The sequence below is a fragment of the Terrapene carolina genome, unplaced genomic scaffold (genome assembly GCF_002925995.2).
Source record: "Terrapene carolina triunguis isolate 2854851 unplaced genomic scaffold, T_m_triunguis-2.0 Scaffold96, whole genome shotgun sequence".
NCBI lineage: Eukaryota > Metazoa > Chordata > Testudines > Emydidae > Terrapene > Terrapene triunguis.
In genome coordinates this window covers 2,602,036-2,621,453 of record NW_020664447.1, presented here as the reverse complement: position 1 = coordinate 2,621,453, position 19,418 = coordinate 2,602,036, and the positions used below count along the sequence as shown (strand labels likewise).

The window sequence follows — 19,418 nt, the reverse complement described above, 5'->3', positions numbered from 1 at the left end:
GTTTTCAATCTATTTAATATGGGCTACATTAATTCTGCGTACCTCCAGACTTTAAAGGATACCATTGGCTGCATAATCTGCTTTATATGTGTATAACTCAGTTATACACAAAATTACTGTTGCTTTTACAATAAGAAATGCACTGAGTAAAACTTTTAGAGTAACTACCACACCTTTTAGTGATAGAATTTTCTGCTTGGTACAAGCCAATTTGATGAGTAATATATTACGGAAAATGTTAAGAGTAGGAGAATTAGAGACACTCATGCCTTAGATCTCTCAATAAATTTAGCCTCAGCCTCACTTCCAAGATTCAATAAAAGAAGCTGCTGTATCAACATTTTGATCCAGAAAGAGTTCTCCCTAAAGAGAAACGTTAAGAACCTCTCAACTATAGCAGTTATCACATTTCCTGTATTTCTCTTCCATTGTGATTAATTACAAATATTTTATGAAAAAGTCATTTGCTCCAATTACTAATTTTAAAATTTGAAGTTAATCTTCTTGACAACAATTTCTACAAAAACCATAACAAATAATTAGGATTCTTGATATACAAAATGCCAAGATTTTACCTGTCTTTGATGATCCAGATCTGCTTTGTTACCAACTAGAATCATAGGAAATTCATCACGGTCTTTCACTCTAAGTATCTGCCTTTGAAACTTGTAGATTTCTTCAAAACTGTGGGGGGTGGGGAGGAGAAAAAGGAAGGAAGGAAGATTTGCATGTACTTGTTCATGGGTTCTTGATCTATGGGGTCATGAAAAATTGGAGTGGGATTACAACCACCCTCCATGTTTATGGATAAAGAGACAGGGTTGTAAGTGTCCTAAAATAAAATATTGTTTCATCCTGGGTCACCATGGCTCCATGATTAGGGAACCACTGAGCTAGTTCATCCAGTTAAAATGATTCTTAACACAAATCAGTACTGTGTAATCTATAGGACCTATTCTGGTCTTTTAGAGAGTTGCAACGGAGCATGCCCTGCTTAGCCTAAGGATAGGGTTCATGCAACTTTACAGGTGTCTATTTTCTTCATTGAACCGCAACTCAACATTAGTATCAGCTATGTGTATACATAAGTTGGAAAGGTTGGAAAGGCACTTCACTTAAGTCAACAGAAGGTTGTGTTTAGGCAGCAAGAGCCTTTTGCTAGTTTCCATATGGCTAGGAAGGATACCGATTTTATTCTTGCACTCAAAGCATATAGGACAATTTAAAAAAAAAATCAAATATGATTTAGGCTCTTAATTCTAGGCACCCAGGTTTGAAATTACTAGCCAAAAATACACTGTATCCATTCCATACAAGACTATGGAGGCCAAAATTTCAGATCGCATCCAAGAAAGCCAATTGGTCTTCCCAACAAAGCCTCTACAGCTTTTTCTAGTGTTTTAAACCTTTACTTTTAATTATAAAAACCCATCCAGCTGGGGATAACCCTATTGCCCAGAAATAGAAGAAAAGTGGAAGCGCTATCCAAGTAAATTAATGGTCAGGTTTGCTGCCCGCCAGAAAAGGACAGCAGCAAGCCTAGTAACACCAAGCACAGCAACGCTGAGCAGGCAGAGTGCAGGGTGCCCAGAGGGGCTGAGGAGTGAAGCAAAGAGAATAGAGCTGCCTTAGGGAAAAGGGAAGGAGAAAGGGCTGACCAAAACAAAAAGCTACTAGTGCAATCAATGAAGGACACCAAGCATAGATGTCACATGCCCTTATCAAGAACTGCTCAATAAACCTGGCATGACATACCGAGCCAGCTTTAAAAGTTCAAGTTAATATTTGGGGGAGGTATTTGGGTCCCCTTCCCCCTGCCCCCGCTCTTGTTTTCCTATTTATAGTTTAAAGTCACTTATAGCATTGGATAGGTGCTTTAATTAAACTGAAATAAAATGTAGACCAGTGGTTCTTAACCAAGGGTACATGTAACTCTGAGGATACACAGAGGTCTTCCAGGGGGCACATCAACTCATCTACATATTTGCCAAATTTTACAAGAGGTTATGTGAAAAGCACTAAAAGTCAGTACAAATTGAAATTTCATACAATGACTTGTTCATACTGCTCTATATCAATGTTTCTCAACCTGGGGGCCATGATTTATTTTATAATCATATGGTAAAAATGAGAAAGTAAGCAATTTTTCAGTAACATGTCAGCTGTGACACTTTTGTATTTTTATGTCTGTTTTCATAAGCAAGTAATTTTAAGTAAGGTGAAATTTGGAGTACACTAGACAAATCAGCCTCCTGAAAGGGATACAGTAGTCTGGAAAGGTTGAGAACCATTGATGTAGACAATTAACAGTTGAATTTTGTCTAGCTGTATTACCCCAACTCCCTCTTTACCACAATTTGAGGGAAGTAGACAATGTCTTCACCCCTCAGCTCAATATTAATTAGCAACTTAAGACCAGGAAGCAATGGCATCAGAGTTTGTGTATGCAACAAGGACCATGTGGTTATTCTAGTAGAAACTGACTTAGCAAACAGATGGAGTTACCGGCACATGCTTTCATAGTTGATTTCAGGCTTACCTTCCTCTATCAGTGACTGAGAAGACAAGGAGAAAGCCCTCCCCAGTCCTCATATACTGTTCTCGCATAGCTCCAAATTCTTCTTGTCCTGCTGTATCCAGAACTGAACAGAAGTAGAAAAACTAATTACTATACTTCATGCTCCAAGTTTGTGAAACTTTTCCTCCTGAAATAGTTGGAGCACAGCAGCTTCTTTTTTAAAAAGGGGTGTTATTTTATAAACTATGACCTTCCCCAGCATATGGAAAATGACTTATCTGTAGTTTTTCTTCCAATGAAGATATATTGCAAGATTCTTACTCCTGGAGCTTAGCAAGATGCTGGTGGGACTCGTAACTCAAGGTTTTTTGACTCTTCAGGGCAGTGATCCAGTCATAAGCATTAAGTCTGGCATGAACCAGACCTGAAGAAACAATGGTCTCCCTTTCACCAGTTCATGCCAGGCAAAAATAGCTATTGTGCATACCTAGATGGGAGTCTTACATTGATTGTTAACAAGAGGGATCTCACTGGAATATTTGGAGGGCAGCATTTATACTCTGCACGGGTGGCAAACATGACAGCCATTAAATTGTATCCCAGAATCACTGCTCATAAGAGTTAAGGAAGTTCTGGTAGTCTTGTACTCAGAAAATAAGGCCCAAGAATAAGGCTCCTAATGCAGAGGAGATCTCTAGAGAATAGAAGCTGCAGGTGCTCAGCATCTCTAAAAACAGAAGCTATTTATTAGGTTGCAGACACATTATTTACATTAGGCATTTAGGCTTAGTGTCAATTTAAAGAAAGTTTTAAGTTTGATTAGCTCTTTGATAGTCAATGAATATGCAATTAAGATAGAGTATAAGTTTTAAATCAGGTAGTCATGAAAGCATCAAATCAAAATACATAGCACAATACAATTTGATCCAGTACCACCCTCTTAAAATTCAAGTTCAAATAAATAACAGTTACAGACCATTTAAATATCAATATTTAAATATGCTTTTAAAAAAAACCACTTACTGTCCAACCGTGCTGCTTTCTCATCTATCACACACTGTTTGGTGTAAGAGTCTTCAATTGTCGGATCATAATCCGTGACAAAGTAGGACTGCAGAAAAACATACTGCATTAAACAGTGTATTGTATGTAAGTTAAGTATTTGTAGTCTAGCAAGCTGTTTTCTGCAGAGTTATTTTCTGCACTCAAAAAATGATATAAACTCAGAAGTATTTCATCCAAATTAGACTAGCCAATACATCTAAAAAGGTTAAGTATCATTTGGCAATCTCTGGTAATGGCTTGATATGGACATGGGCAAACAGCATATCAGAGGGAACATTTGTTATGAATCATGGATACATGTTGTCATTAATGTGATAATACATATTAACCCCCATTGTTTTGGGGAGGACATTTCTAACTAATCTAAATATTCACTGGAGGAATTAGCATGTACACTATTACTCTTATCTCAGTCAAATCACATGAGTTTTAGCTGGTTTTCTAGAGAAATATTCCAAAATTATACAAGTATTTTAGACCGTTTCATTGCCCCTTCAGACAACACATCAGTGCTTTTATAGTTTTGCTATGCCAGTCCTACACCACCATTGTTGAAGTTTAAAAATAAACTCTGCACCATTTTTGGAATTTAAGAAGTCAATTGGCTGTTTGTGCATCAATGGACAAGCACCTATTTGAGTATGCAAATCAATTCTATTGTTTAAGTGAAAAGTAAATTCTTTAAGCACTTCACAGCCTACATGTTAGCTTTTACTTGCTGCCTAGAAGCTGAATGAACCTGTAGATCACACAAAACAGTCATTTAGAACAACAGTAGGGAATAATCCCTTGTTTACTTCTGGATTCACAGCCACCACAGGCAGCATCCTTTTCTTTTAATAAAACTAAATCTAAAAGTACACCCTCCATACACGGCTTTGTCAGCATGAAAGCTGCAACTATTTCACTTATACATCAACATAAGAATGTTGTAGTTAAAACATGAACCATCCAAAAGCCTCAACAGTCATTGTTTTAGACAACCCACTAACTTTCTCCGTATCATCACAGAAACTGCAACATCTACATTGCAAAAAACCTGCAGTGCGAGACTGTCAATTGACCTGGGCTCTATGGGGCTAAACCAAAGCAGTGTCAATGTTCCCACTGGGGTTGAAACCGAAGCTCTGAAACCTGCTTAGGGGGAAGGGTTTGAAGTAAGTGCTATGGGGCTAGGCCCATTTCCCTTGCTAGACAAGTCAAGAGAGGAATGAGCCAGTTTTGTGTGTGTGTTGCTGACAGAAGTAAGCCCAGCCATCGGATGTGGTTATAGGGAATACTAAAAGGAGGAGAAGAGAAGAGAAGAGAAGAGAAGACATATTAAGCACTAGAATTACAAGTATCAGTAGCTAACAAAGATTACAGCATCTGCAAAAACAAAGAGGATTGTACCATGGAAGGACAGCTACTAAAAGACAGCCATTAAAATTGTTTTGACTTAGCATCTTACCAACCAATTATAACATTTAAACGGCAAGTGAAATTCTGGTTTCTAACTCTTTTGAGTGTTGTATACTCTAGTCCAATTGTCATCCCACATTCACACCAATTCCTAAGAATATAATTTTCCTTTGCAGTAGTAACAGTAAAGCCATTCTTTCCATTCTTCTGAAGCTCTAATTCAAGGCAGACTCAGTGTTGCTATGCAATCACAGCCACTTCCTCAGTTTACAGTACTTCCCACTGTTCAAATGTATAAAAGCAATGTTATCACGGTCCCTAGAGAAAGTCAGATATATTTAATTTGCAACTACTGCTACAATTGTCTGATGCTTATCATAAGAGTAAGGAAATCAGAAACATACAAGAAAATGGTTTTAACTACCCAGAGATCAGTATATGCATTGTAATTTGATCACTTTTCACTGTAGATATCAACTATCCATTGAAATATATCCACCACAGTTCTGTCACCTCCACATTCTGAACAGGGGCAATAAAGTAATTCCAAGTGGAATTGCCTAACAAGTACAATAAAACTATTGAATTCCCTTCCACATGCATATCTCTCTTTTTTAATCCCTTAAATTTAAGGAAGCTATCAAATTCAAATTCATTCCACTCTACTTTAAGGTCCATGTAGTTTTGCCTCCCTATCATCTTCATTTCTCCCCAATCCTTTCACATTACTTTAGTTTCTCTCCCATTTTCACTTTGTTCCTTTTGTCATGCTGCTCTATACAATTCAAGCCATCTCCAAATAAGCACCTTTGTTCTCTCCTCCTTAGGGAGAAATATTCAAAAGCACCTACATCACTTAGGAGACAAGTCTATCGAAAGGCAATGGAACTTAAGGCACTTGGGGTCTGGAATAAAAATTTCCATTTATCCAACAATAAACCATCCCTTCTTTCTTCCTCCTCCACCAAATCTCATCACCCTTCCATTCCTGAACTATTGGGCGGCATCTAGATTTCACAACCTAAAATAATGCAATCTCTTCAGGGCAGGGAAAACAACTTACTAAACTTGGAATGACAAATTATGTTTAAGTTGTATGTACATTGCTCAATGGACATTTCCAAAAAACTTTACAATATACATCTCCCACAACCACTCAAGTTTCTAGCTCCATCGCCTCTCATCCTTCTGTTCTGGATATTAGCAGTGTTCCCCCCCATGGACAAAGCATCAAGCCATGTCACCACCTGTGCCTCATGAACATACAGAAAAATCATATTGGCACATCCAAATAATTAAGATCTTATATAATCAATTATGAGCAGTGTAAAAAAAGGATATTCATTTAAGGAGGTTAAATAGAGAGGGGCAATATGGAAACAGACTGCCAGATTCAAAATACATGAAGAGTTTACTGTGTTCATTTCCTTGTTGATCTGCCAAAAGACTTCAGATCAGATTGTTACCCTGTACTTGGCTATGTCCCTCAGAAGCTGCAACTACATCAAGCTGTGTAATGGTATTATGTCCATTTTGGACTTCGCTACAACGGTAAAAATGAGTGACCTATGCAAGATTTACATACACACATAAAAGAGACCGTTAACATATTAACCAGCTACCACTAACTCAGTTTTATAATACAGTACTTAGCAGAATTATTTATCAGCATTCCTGTATGCTCCACTTATAGTTGTGGTTGCCTGCGCTTTTTCATTTGAGAGGGTCATTTTCAGAGGTTTATAAACTTTGAAACATGCAAACAAAATTTTCAGAGAGTCATAACTGTCAAATTTTGGTAGACTTTTAAGGAGACAGCAAGAGGTACATCTGACACAAACGCAGCCCCCTTCCCAAATTTTGAGTCCCTGACCAGAATCCTGGAGTTGCTAGAGCTGGTCAATGAAATGGGGGTAAGAATTTTTAACACAGGCAAACTGATATTCATTTCCCCCTAACCTCAGTTTTGACTGAAAAATTTAAAATAAGTCAAGTCTCAGGCAGATACCCAGCAAGGAAAATTTCAGCCATAATTGTTAAAGTTTGACAAAGCTACAAGCCAATTGAAAACTGGGTCTTAGAACATTGCCATGAGGCAATCTTACCTGTAGGCACCACCTTCAGCTCCACCTATAATTACAGTGTTTTAGTATGTCACCAACTGTATTCACCACTATACAATCTCTTCTGTATATTTGGAGTAGTTTCTACCCCCAACATCAACTGACTCAGTTAAGATAAATGTTGGATCATATGCGGAACAATTAAGTACTAGTTTCCTTAGAAACCAGCAGCCTTAGCAAAAGCATCTTGTGCACTATATTGGTATCAAGCCACTTGTGAAGTGTTATTTGCCATGTGTCTGATTATATGCACTTTGAGTTCCTTTGAAACTAATGGATCAGTATACAGCTAAATACATTCTGCACCTGTTAAACTACACCTCTACCTCGATATAATGATGTCCTCGGGAGCCAAAAATCTTACTGCATTATAGGTGAAACCATGTTATATCGAACTTGCTTTGATCCACCAGAGTGTGCAGCCCCCCCCCACACCTCCCCGAAGCACTGCTTTACCGCGTTCTATCCGAATTTGTGTTGTATCGGGTCGCGTTATATCCGGGTAGAGGTGTACTTAGTAAAGTCATGAATATTAGTTGTCATTAATACAACACTAATTAACACAAAAACCACCAGAGCTCTTGCCCCCCTCCCCCCCAAAAAAACCACCACGCTATGCAATCTCAAGTCTAAGCTGTTTGTCAAATTAAGCAAAAAGTATGTTATATCCTGCCTGCACAAATGAAATAAACACATTTCAAACAAAGTAACAGATTTGTCCCTAGTTTCAAAACAGAAAGTCGCAACATAATTATAATCAAAAGTCTGCAAGAATAGAAGGATTTGGTATTTTTACTTTGCATACATTAAAATGTTACTGGTTTTGAGCACTGTCATGGATGTCAAGATATTTAGAGCATTTGACAGAAACATCACCTATATAATCAAGTCTGCCACATCTATAGTTTCCATACCACAAATTCATGCAAGGCCATAAAAATATGATAGTTCCAAAACTGTCTCAGCTTTGTACTTTGCAAAAGCCAGGCAAGTTTTCAGAAGTGGGTATTCAATTTTAGGACTATGACAGTGAGAAAAGCCTAGCTGGACTACATACTGGGAAATAAGTTCTAAGAGAAAAGAAAAAAAGGGGAAAGATTTTAAAAAAAAAAAAAAAACACCAAACAACCCACACATTTTTAGATGCAACTTTACTATGTGATCAAATTAAATTACTGGCTTGTCATTTAGTCAAATACAAATATAAAAATGAACACCTCCAACATATAGTGTAATTTAAAGCAAGTATTACAATTTATATCCATAAAGCAGGGCAAAAGAGGAAATATTCTAGTGAGTTAAATAGAAAAGAAAAATGAGTCAAATCAGAGTCAAGACAGAAAAGATTAATATTTAGAGGATTTGGTATTATAAATATAAGTATTTTCTTCCCTCTTTCAGGAGACAGCCTCCCCCCGCCCCATACACAGCTCAAAAACGATCAGAGTTTGTAGTTAACATTATACCGTTAGATGCCTGTCAAATTCCAAAACAAAGGCTTGACATTTGAGTGGAAGCTCACAAGAATTTACAATTCAAGTCAGCATATTAAATACCATATTGTTCAGTACTGAGCTCAAAGAAATAAAAGCACAAGCAAATACTAGGTTAGCTTACCTGTAAATTGGGATGTCTCCAAACTATGTTTTGTCTAGATTATGGAAGTTTGCACATGTATAGCTATATCAATATAGTTTAATAAATAGTGTACATTTCCCTAATCTAGGCATGGCCTTACTTTCCCTTACTTAAGGGGCACTCTTTAGCAGTAAAATTTAAAATAGGAGCTGCTAATTCCCTGAAAAGATGCATCATAGCACTATCAACATATAGCAAGCCTGGTTCACAAGTTTCTGAACTGAATTATTTTGAGAACTTGAAAGCAAACAGGATAGGTGGTTGGGCAAAATGGATCTCTTCAGATTAGTTAATTAAGTAACCAAAATCTTCTCTCTCTCGCTCTTTCTTCATTTAAGTTTACAGAATCCCTGTAGGAATCTGAAGCATGGCGTGATGTCAAGACTGACGTTTATAGTAAAAGAACGTGATCCATCATAAAGCAGAAGTACTAAGGCATACAATAGTACAAGGCAGCAGCATCTTTGAAGTAGAGAACATAAGAAGCCAATGTTAAAGCAGTAGCTAAGGAATTTTTACAAAAGCAGATCCAGTATAGGAGGCATTAATCCTGAAATAAAATTCTCCTCACTCTTCTCTCAGATAAGGAAAGCTTAAAGAAATCACCACTGTTGAGCTACAGAGTAAGGAAAACATTTTGGAGGTGAAGGAAATATAGTGTATAAACAATCAATCATTCTCAGCACTATGTTTGCTGAATGTTTCAGAGAAAGGCAGTGTGGGCTTGGGGGAGGTAATCTCCAACTCAGAACTGTACCTGGAAGAGATTGAAGTCTCAGGCCTTGTCTACATCTAAAACTTAGGTCAGCTAGCTACATCATTCAGGGCTGTGAAAATTTCTGCACCTTGTGCAACGTAGTTCGGTTGACCTAACCTTCACTGTAGGTGCAGCTAGGTTGACAGAAGAACTCTTCTGTCAACCTAGTTACCGCCTCTCAAAGAGGTGGATTACCTACACTGATGGGGGAAAAAAAACAAAAAAACAAAAAACAAAAAAAACACACTTTTGTTGACGTAGGAAGCATTTACACTATAGCAATATAGCTGCAACCCTGTAGCTGTGACACTATAGCGCAGACGTGCCCTTAGATTTTCTTTGGCTTCATTACAAAAAAACTTCACTATCTTTGTTAATGTCTCAGTGTTGAATAGTCAATGTTCTATGCTCCAGGAGATAGTTGAAAAGGGATAAAAGATTTCCTCACTTCACGCCTTAAGACTTCTTTAGTGCACAAGGCAATAGGAAAATGAATACAAAGAGGTTACAACCCTCCACTGAGAAAAAGTAGCTTAGAGAGACTTTCAAATTAAAGAAAAAACAGGTAACTTAAGCAACCCATTTCTTTTATTTATTTATTTTTTTTACTCACTATTCAGGTTGTTTAAGGTTTTCTTTCATTTCAACCCCCTATCTCTATCTTACAGAGAAATACAGTGATGTATTTATGATAAATATGTTCCAAGGCAACAAGCTACTGGATAACTTCAGTGTAAAATAAAGCAGAATGAGAAAGGTGAGTTGAGAAGAAGGAAGCCCTTATTAATACTATATTAGACAAAACTAGAGGTAAGAGCAAATTGCTTTTTGTGGAAACACTGTTTCAAGTCTCAGTAGGAGATTCTCTAAGTCAATTTTTCTTTAAGATTTTTCAGTACAGACACATGTAATGGACTATGCAGTAAACGCTCACATTTTCTGGTGTTAGAAAAGTGAAAGGATCTGCCACTTTGATGTATTTCTTAGTGTTACAGACGAAGCAGTTGAATCTGTGACTGTTCTGCACAAAATCACGACAGCCTATACTGCAATTCGGTTGCTAAAAAAGCATACCAACAGCTACCTTCACAAAAGGCAATTTTAGATTTCAATCAGGAAAAAAAGGAGGCCGCCATAAATGGTTAACTAGAATGAAGCTATTACAATTTAAAAGCAAGAACCCTAGGTAAGTTCAAAGTATAACTAAAGGCCAAGAGTATGGTTTACAATAGTTACAGAAAATTAGGACCAGTAATTACTTAATAGCTCTTCTGTTCTTAACTATTTCCACAACTAAAATTAATTCAGGACTATCAGTGTGCTATTCAAGCTTTTATTGATGCAACAGAAACAATTTTACAGCTCTTTAACATCACCTCATCTATCCCTCTAGCTTCCATTGTTCACTTGGAGCTTGTAAAGAAATATGAAGGAATACAACCTACTGAAGAAACCACAAATTACCGCTCCATAAACTCAGTTAACATTATTGAAAACCCTCTCCAACATGTGGGAATAGGAACAAAAATGTATGGGAGATTCTGAATTTATGAACCAGAGAAACAGGGATATTACACAATAGGTTTTTTTCTGCACCCTGAGGCCCCACCAATATGGAATCTCACAAGCCGTAAGTTCTATCTAACGAATAAAAAGGTGGCATTCAGGCACTACTGAATTTTAGTTGAAACAGGAATTATTTCAGGGAAGTTTTACAGCCTGTGTTATACACAAGACTAGATCATCACAGTGGTACCTTCTGGTCTTAGGCCTGGTCTACACGGGGGCAGAGGGAGGGGGAAATCGATCTAAGATACGCAACTTCAGCTACAAGAATAGCGTAGCTGAAGTCGACGTATCTTAGATCAAATTAAAATTACTTACTTCCCATCTTGGGATCGACGGCCGCGACTCCCCCGTTGACTTTGCTTCCGCCTCTCGCCGAGCTGGAGTTCAGCAGTCAACGGGAGAGCGATCAGGGATAGATTTATCAAGTCTACGCTACACATGCTAAATCGATCCCCAATAGATCGATCGCTACCTTCCGATCCGGCGGGTAGTGTAGACGTACCCTTAGAAACTAAGAACCGAGTATCCGGAAATTACAGATCCAAAATGAAAGGTAATAGTAGGCAGCTCCAAGGCTCCATGTAAGGTGACAATACTGTATTCTTTCCGCTCTTTATTCAAGATAAATCTGTGAACAAAACTGGAGGAAACTCTAAAGAATTGTGAGCTCATTCATTTCAGGGATGCAATGCAGAACAAAGTCACCAACCAGGTCTAAGGTGGCTTGCTTCTGTTCTTTTTGCTTTCTCTAACACACCCAAAAAGTGTCTTTATCTTTCTATTTAAAGAGGCCTTGAGTGCCTTTTCAGCATCTAGGAACTGCCACAAACTCATTCTCACAAGATATTTTGAGGAGAGGATTTGACATCATCCTCTGGTTTAATGGTATCATTAACCCCTAAAGAACAAAAACTTTATGAAGTGCTTATTATTTGTGAAAAGGGCTGATGGAGAAGAGCACAAGAGCCTGTGACCCAGGGAGCCCTTGTGCCAACTGGCAGAGGGCACAGGGGGTGTACTGGGTTTTATAGGGATCTGGTGGGTCAGATACGCATAATAGTTCACTGAAGGGTGGCATGTGAAGTATCTACTGAGAGTCAGAAGTCCACGGGTCATCATAATCACTGCAAAATGCATGTTCAGATAATATTAAGGAGTTTTGTCTGTACTGAAAATTATGTTCTTTAGGCAGATAACCAGGTGATGACATGTCTTGGACGGGTTTGTTTCAGGCAGGAGATAACAGATGCTTGTCTGTGTCTCTCACAGTGTATGCCTATTTTTATACTGAGCCAGATGCTAATTAAGAGATTGTGAAATCTACACAAAGGAGTATCAAGGAAAAAACCACCACCCGAGGACATTTTGTTTATGAATAAAGACAGAATTGTTCTGATATATCTGGGAGTGAAAACAGACACCTGGAATCATTTACCGAGGAGGCAAGCGGACAGTGAGACTTGTCATGAACAGAGGGGTCACAGTCAAGCCTGGCTGTAAAACAATGGAAGGACTTTGGGTAAGCACTGCTCTATAGACAGGAAAGTATCTAGTGATGTATATCTTGGTTCTAGAATGTATCTTACAATTTTATTTTATTACTGACCATTTGTTTGCAATACTTCCATATGCTGTCACTTGAATCTCTGTTAAACTTTCTCTTTTCACTATAAACGTAGCTAAGTGCTGTGTGTCAAAAATGGAGCAGTGAACTGGTAAGCTGGGGTGTACTACTTCTTTGGAAGCAGTGAATCTGTGAACACTGCAAATGTCCAGTGGAGTAGGGGCTGGATACTCCAGGGAGATTCTGGGAGGTTGGAGTGTGCCCACTGCTAATGAGAGAGAGAGAGAGAGAGAGAGACCTGCCCAGGCCTAGAAAGAAGTGCTTATGTTGCTCATGACCAATGGAGTCGGGGAGCTGGACCTTGGCAGGTACAAACAAGGCTTCCTCACACTAAGGGCAAGTGGTAGCGAGGCACCTCACAATGCCGGGTATCTCCGGGAAGCACCACAATGCCAACTCCCACTCCCTTCCCTGAAAGGCAACAGCCACTAAAATCCTCCTCCTCTAAGCACACTATCAAGAAGGGGTAAATTTACCAAAATAAGCAATACCACTATAAGAACTTAACTGGGATAACCACAGCCACACTAGGGGCTGCAAAGATTTAACAGACGTTGGTTTCTGAACACATCTTATTAAAATTGGTACAAAACCATGTGGATGATACCTTAGACCCTCCCTCCCACCACCACTGCACCTTACGTGAATAGGCATTGGCCAGAACAGCTCTTTCCAGCTACACTACTCAGAAGTGCTGCACCTCAATTTGAGGGAGGTCAATGCCTGAGAAAACGGTTAATCTCACCACTCTTCAGAACAGGGCAAGTCACGTGTTGGATGATAGAAATAACATTGATCTTGGAAACCGACAGCTAGTATAACAGCAGATCATAAGCTCCCCTTTACAGTATTATTTTGAGTGGTCACCAGCCATTTTAAGTAATTAGCAACTGGTTGCAAACAAGTCAAATCAAGATTTTCAACTATTTATCACCCTACAAGGGCAGACTCAGGCACCCAAAGAGACAAGCTATCTAAAACAGTCTGCTTGAATGTTTCAGGACTATCTTTGCACACACCAATTAAGTAAAAAATCTAAGAACTCTTTTTTCAGCATAATACATCAAGGGTGAAGTTCTGACCCTATTGAACTCAATAGCAAAACTCCAACTGACTTGACAATTAGGGTGAAATCCTGGCTGCCATTCAAGAGGTTTTTTTTAAAGGAAAGTGTGTATTTAGATTTTGTACGCTCTCTCTAAGCTACACAAAAGGTGGATCAAATGGCAAAGAATTTTCAATTGCTTTCTATACCTATCCATTTGTTTAAAAATTAAGTACAAAAAAAATCCAATCCCATTTCAGTGACAGGTCTGCTCACAGCTATGGAATTAAAGCTAAGACAACCCATTTACAGTCAGCAAGACACCTGATCTACATAATGATCTCATGGCCTTGTAGTCATAAGTCACAATATACTAGCTCTTGTCCAGTAATTTTTATTGGGAGTATGGTAGTTAATCCCTATGGAATTTTTAAACACCAGTTTGGACGCAATCCAATGTGAAGGTGTTGGATTAAGTAGGTTTCCTGTGCATACTCTAGAATATATTTTTATACTTTCTGCCATTTGCCAAGATTTAATGACTGCGCCTTAGAAACTAAAATGTTTGTAAAAGCTGTGAAACAGTACTTTAAAAAAAAATATCTTATATAGCAACCTGACTAACAATCATATCAGAAAACAGGTTGAATCCTATTACCTTATATTGGGATGGGGAACACACCTGCTTAACTTCAGCCTTTTGGCCTGAAATCTCAGATATTTGGGCTTCTCTCTCAGCCTTTAAGGACTACCATGAAAATCTTGGGACTTCTTAAAGTGCTGTGGCTGTGGGTGCCAGGACTGCTGACAGTGCAACTATGGAAGTGGTTTTAATAAAACAGAGGAAGAAACCAAGGTCCAGCAAGGTTCCCACAAAACAGTTCTTACAAAACAAATTTTTCCAAACTGAATAACACTGTGACAGCGTACCCCATAAGGCTTTATGGGTGGGTGTTTATACATGTATGTATGATATAACTGAAATATGTTTTGTGCTGCCTGTGCCATGTAACATATCTCCGTAAAGGTTATGGTCTACTATATCTATTCACCCTTTGTACATATATACCATTTTCTACTTGAGGTTAAGAATATGGGCTGTATGCTTGCTTGATTTCTAAGTAAGCCTGGTGAGGCATTTGGTCAGCTTCTTTAGGAAGGAATTTGCCAGGTTAAGTACCTGATCAGGAAACACTTGGGGAACAATGCATCCTGGAATGCTCCAATCCACATAAGAAGTCTTCCTGGAGACATGCAAGATACCATGTGGACAATGGCGTCGGCCTGTGAAGACTGAGTCATGCAGGGGCATGTGACTTGCCCAGGTGACTCCAAAACTCCATCTTGGAGCTGGACTTTGCATAGGAGGGAGGAGGGGGGTCTCCTCCCACAAGAGAGAGTCTATTTAAACCTGGGGGAGACCCCTCCATTTTGTCTTCAGCTGGCTAAAGAAGGAGCCTCTCCACCCCCCCAGGATGCTCGAAGGAAACTGAAACAAAAGACAGTAACTACAGGGGTTGTGAGAGATTGCTGGACCCAGGCTAAAGGGAGATTAGCCTGTGAAAGGGAGCATTCTGGAACTGGTGAGGAACTTATCTGTATTCAGTCTGATTAGGCATAGATTTGCGCATTTTATTTTATTTTGCTTGTGACTTACTTTGTTCTGTCTGTTACTACTTTGAACCACTTAAATCCTACTGTCTGTATTTAATAAAATCACTTTTTATTTAGTAATTTACTCAGAGTATGTATTAATACCTGGGGGAGCAAACAACTGTGCATATCTCTCTATCTGTGTTACAGAGGGCGAACAATTTATGAGTTTGCCCTGCATAAGCTTTATGCAGGGTAAAACGGATTTATCTGGGTTTAGACCCCATTGGGAGTTGGGCATCTGAGTGCTAAAGACAAGCACACTCCTGTGAGCTGTTTTTGGGTAAACTTGCAGTTTTGGGACAAGTGATTCAGACCCTTGGTCTGTGTTGGAGTCAGACAGGAGTGTCTGACTCAGCAAGACAGGGTGCTGGAGTCCTGAGCTGGCAGGGAAAACAGAAGCAGGGATAGCCTTGGCACATCGGGTGGCAGCTCCCAAGGGGGTTTCTGTGATCCAACCAGTCACAAACACACACGAGTAATGCAGAGTTTTCATGAACCAGAAATAACGATTTCACTATATAAAAGACAATGATGTTTAGTTCAATGCTGCCTCATGATCCTGCGAACGTGGCAGTTCTCTACGCAGAGGAGAAAAGAGGTTGCTTACTGCGTTAGTTCCTCTATAGCGTTGCCTCTGAATATTCACACTTGTGGAACATAAGATGCCTGGCATCGAGCAGTGGAATTTTACTAGTGAGAAGTGTCCCATGGGGCCACTCTCCCTGCCCATAGTCAATCTGGAAGTCATAGAAAGGGGGATGGACCTGAGGGGAGCCACTACTAATTTGGGAATTCTTTATCCAAGACTGCAAAGGAGAAGGTAGGAGGGAGTGTGACTATGTAGATACAACTTGCTAAGAACAATAGCTATTGGTAAAGCTTCTGAGTGGCCTCCGCATATTCCCACTTGTAAAAGATTAGCATACAACAGGAAAATGGTCTGTCTTCTAGTGAACAAGGACTGCAAAACCACCAAAACGAGTATCAACTATAGACTGCAGGTCAAGAGTATATTGGAAGCAACCATAATATCCTCCCACATCTGATTCCAAAATACATATAAAGCTTTGCAGGTTCTATGAAAAAGATAAATAGCCACCAATGGATGTAGTCTTCAAATTAGCTGAATACTTTTAATATCCAGGTGAATTAACATCTGGCAAATCTTAAGGGTGTACAAGAGACTAGGGAAAATACAAACAGGTTAGACGCCTCTTTGAAATGGAAACAGATGACTTGAAACTGAAAATGAGTATCTGAGGGCAATGACTGACCCAATCACATTTCCCATATGAACTATAGTTTAGAGAGGACTGGACATCTGATCTGTAGCTCACCAACTCCATGGGCTGTAGTTATTGCTATGGGAAATGTCCTCTTCTCAGGTGTATGGTACAGATGACCACTACAAGCAGACGAGAGGTCAAGAGCCTTGGAAAAAGACTCCAACCCAAATTTTAAAAAAATATTTTTTAAATGATACATGCACTCGATGAAATACCCTCTGGGCAGATAAATGAATACGTCAACTCTCTGGCACTCGCAACATAATCAAATCCAGATTCCATAAAGAAATCCAGCAAAGCAGTTGCCTCAAGTAACTCTACTGGCACATGGAGCAATCCTTTCCAAAACTGATATTGCAAGGTGAATGAGGACTGTTGCTCCCAAGGCTATGAGGGTGGAAACTGAATCACAACCCATGCAGCCCTGGCAGAATTCATGGTCCTGAATATTTGGTTAAAAACCTCCACCTTTGACAAAAATCCACTAAGCTTCCACAAAGTACTAGCAGTGTTAAAAACTCAGCAACAAACAAGGTCAACCTCTAGTACATTGGGATCATATCAAATTCTATCAACCTGGAGAGACTTGGGATTCTGGGCACCGAATTGAGGGTTTCAGGATGTCAGCATCAGTCAGTGGGATTTGGACCTCAACTATACGTTGACTGTGCTGGGACCTCAGGGTCGACCCAGAGCAAGACAGTCCTTGCTCCATGCCTACTGCTCAATAAAATGTGGTGGTCATGCGGGAAATAGAACACATTTTCAAGGCTGGTTTCCAGTTTCATGCTTGTCTCAGACACCCTCTCCCAAGCTGTTTCAGGTCTCCTTATGACAGAGGCAGGGGGAGGCCTGGAAGGGAGTTTGAGGTGCTGGAGAAATGTATCTGGCTAAGTAATTCAAATTTTAAACTTTGACCATAGTTTGTTCCAGAGAATTAAATTAAGCAACTGCACACCTTATTGCACTATATCAATATGCATATGACCAATGTGCCCTCTGATGGCTAGGGCTGAAAGTTCATAGCTTTTGGCCACCTTTGTGCTCCAGCATCTGAACTGACCTCAAGTGCTTGTAAACATGGCCAACTCTTGATGACATGTAACCCAGACCTTTATCCTGACACCTTATTTTTTAAAGGTACAGGCAAGACACTAACCTGGATAAAGAATCTGAGCAAGGCATAATAGTCTGAATTTTCAGCAAAGGTAAATTGACTTGGAGAGTACAGAAGTACATGGTCCTGGGAAATCCATCTAGCACTATGGGAGTTCTGTAGCCGAGGCAACAGTCTTCAAGCACAGCAACTGACAAAAGTGACACAATGGGTTAAACAACATTTTTGCCCGCTAGCCTTCCAGATAATTTCAGCTGATTTAACTTCAATGCAATGTGACATTTTCTATTTGTTTTGAAGGGGGAAGAGGATACAATTGCTGTAGTTGCTTACCTGAGGTAGCAAAGGTCTTCAAAAGGGCAGGCTGCCATAAAAACTGAGTTAGTGAACAACATTCCTGATTAAATCAAAACACTTATAAAAATCTGTTTTATACAATTAAACATATAAAAGGGCTATGTAACGGCAGCAAAGACAAAAGCAAATTCAGGAAATGCGGGAGTTCAGATTCTATGAGCAATACTGCACATTTGTAATGGTACAAGTGTCTATAACAAGTAGTATACTTTTTATAGCAATTACACAGTTAAGAAAAAACAAGAATAGACAACAGCTGAGTTGTGTTGCACATATGTGCCAAGTTAAAATTACAAGCAAGAGTTAAGGTTCCACCGCAGCAATGTAACTATGCCACCTTAAAGTCTTTCGCTAATACAATATTGCTTTTAATTTCCAAGATTTCCCTCACTTCCAAGGGAAAAGAAATCGGATGATGCTTAGCCATATCAGAGCATGTAAATTTCATGAACCAGCTAGTCTGCATTAAATTTATAGTGCATCTAAGATTAAAAGTGTAGGAGAGCCTCGTGCTACACTTGTTCTCGGGACATATTACTTCAATTGCTAAAGCAGTCATTCCATATCTTTCCTCAGCACTAAGTTCATTTTGTATATTTATACTAAAATAGATTGAAAGATAGTAAGCCTATTTTGGGCTTCCTAATCCCCAAATCCACAGAAAGTCATTTCCACAAAGATGCCAGAGGTTTGGGGCTAGGTAATGAATTCTCTCAAATCTGAGGATTTATACTACCGGTAGCTGTTTTGGAAAGATAGATTTCAAAAATTACAGGCTTTGAAAGTTCTGAATCATTTGATGCATCTGGTCTCAAAAAAAAATCTGCCTTAGTAAACGTCAAGTGATACTTAACTGAAAGATTTTACAAGTCTAGTCCACAGGACCAACTATGGGAATTGAAAAGGCTTACTTGGGACATCAGTCACTGTTATTCAGTCATTCATCAGACTAGTCCGCTGACTTCAGAACAGTGCCAAGTAAGCAATGGAGACGCAAACTCATTTTTAAAAAACCCATTCTTCCTCTTTTTCCCTTGCAAAGGTAGGTGATAGAATAGCGATGCTAGGGAGATTTCTTATGATCATTTTTCTGGACACCCTCATCAGGTGCTCCGTTGCCTGATACACTGCTCTACAGCCAAAATGCTTCTGAAATAAATGTAGTCAAACTTTACTAATTCTAGGTCACTGAGAACGAAAATGATGCTTAAAATTGTTGATTGGCTCTAGTTTTCAAGATATGCTATTGGGTCAGTGTATAC

The 19,418-nt window shown here is 39.1% G+C and overlaps 1 protein-coding gene across 1 annotated transcript in view; it reads right to left on the bottom strand.

Annotated features, from left to right (window-relative positions):
* The window catches only part of RRAS2 (RAS related 2), an 87,714-nt gene that overhangs the window by 24,954 nt on the left and 43,342 nt on the right, over window positions 1-19,418 (bottom strand). The window contains exons 2-4 of the mRNA XM_024196437.1: window positions 3,542-3,629; window positions 2,540-2,642; window positions 576-684 (exon numbers count right to left, since the gene is read on the bottom strand). Of these exons, the coding sequence (XP_024052205.1) occupies window positions 576-684; window positions 2,540-2,642; window positions 3,542-3,629 (300 nt within the window). The remainder of the gene's footprint in view (window positions 1-575; window positions 685-2,539; window positions 2,643-3,541; window positions 3,630-19,418) is intronic.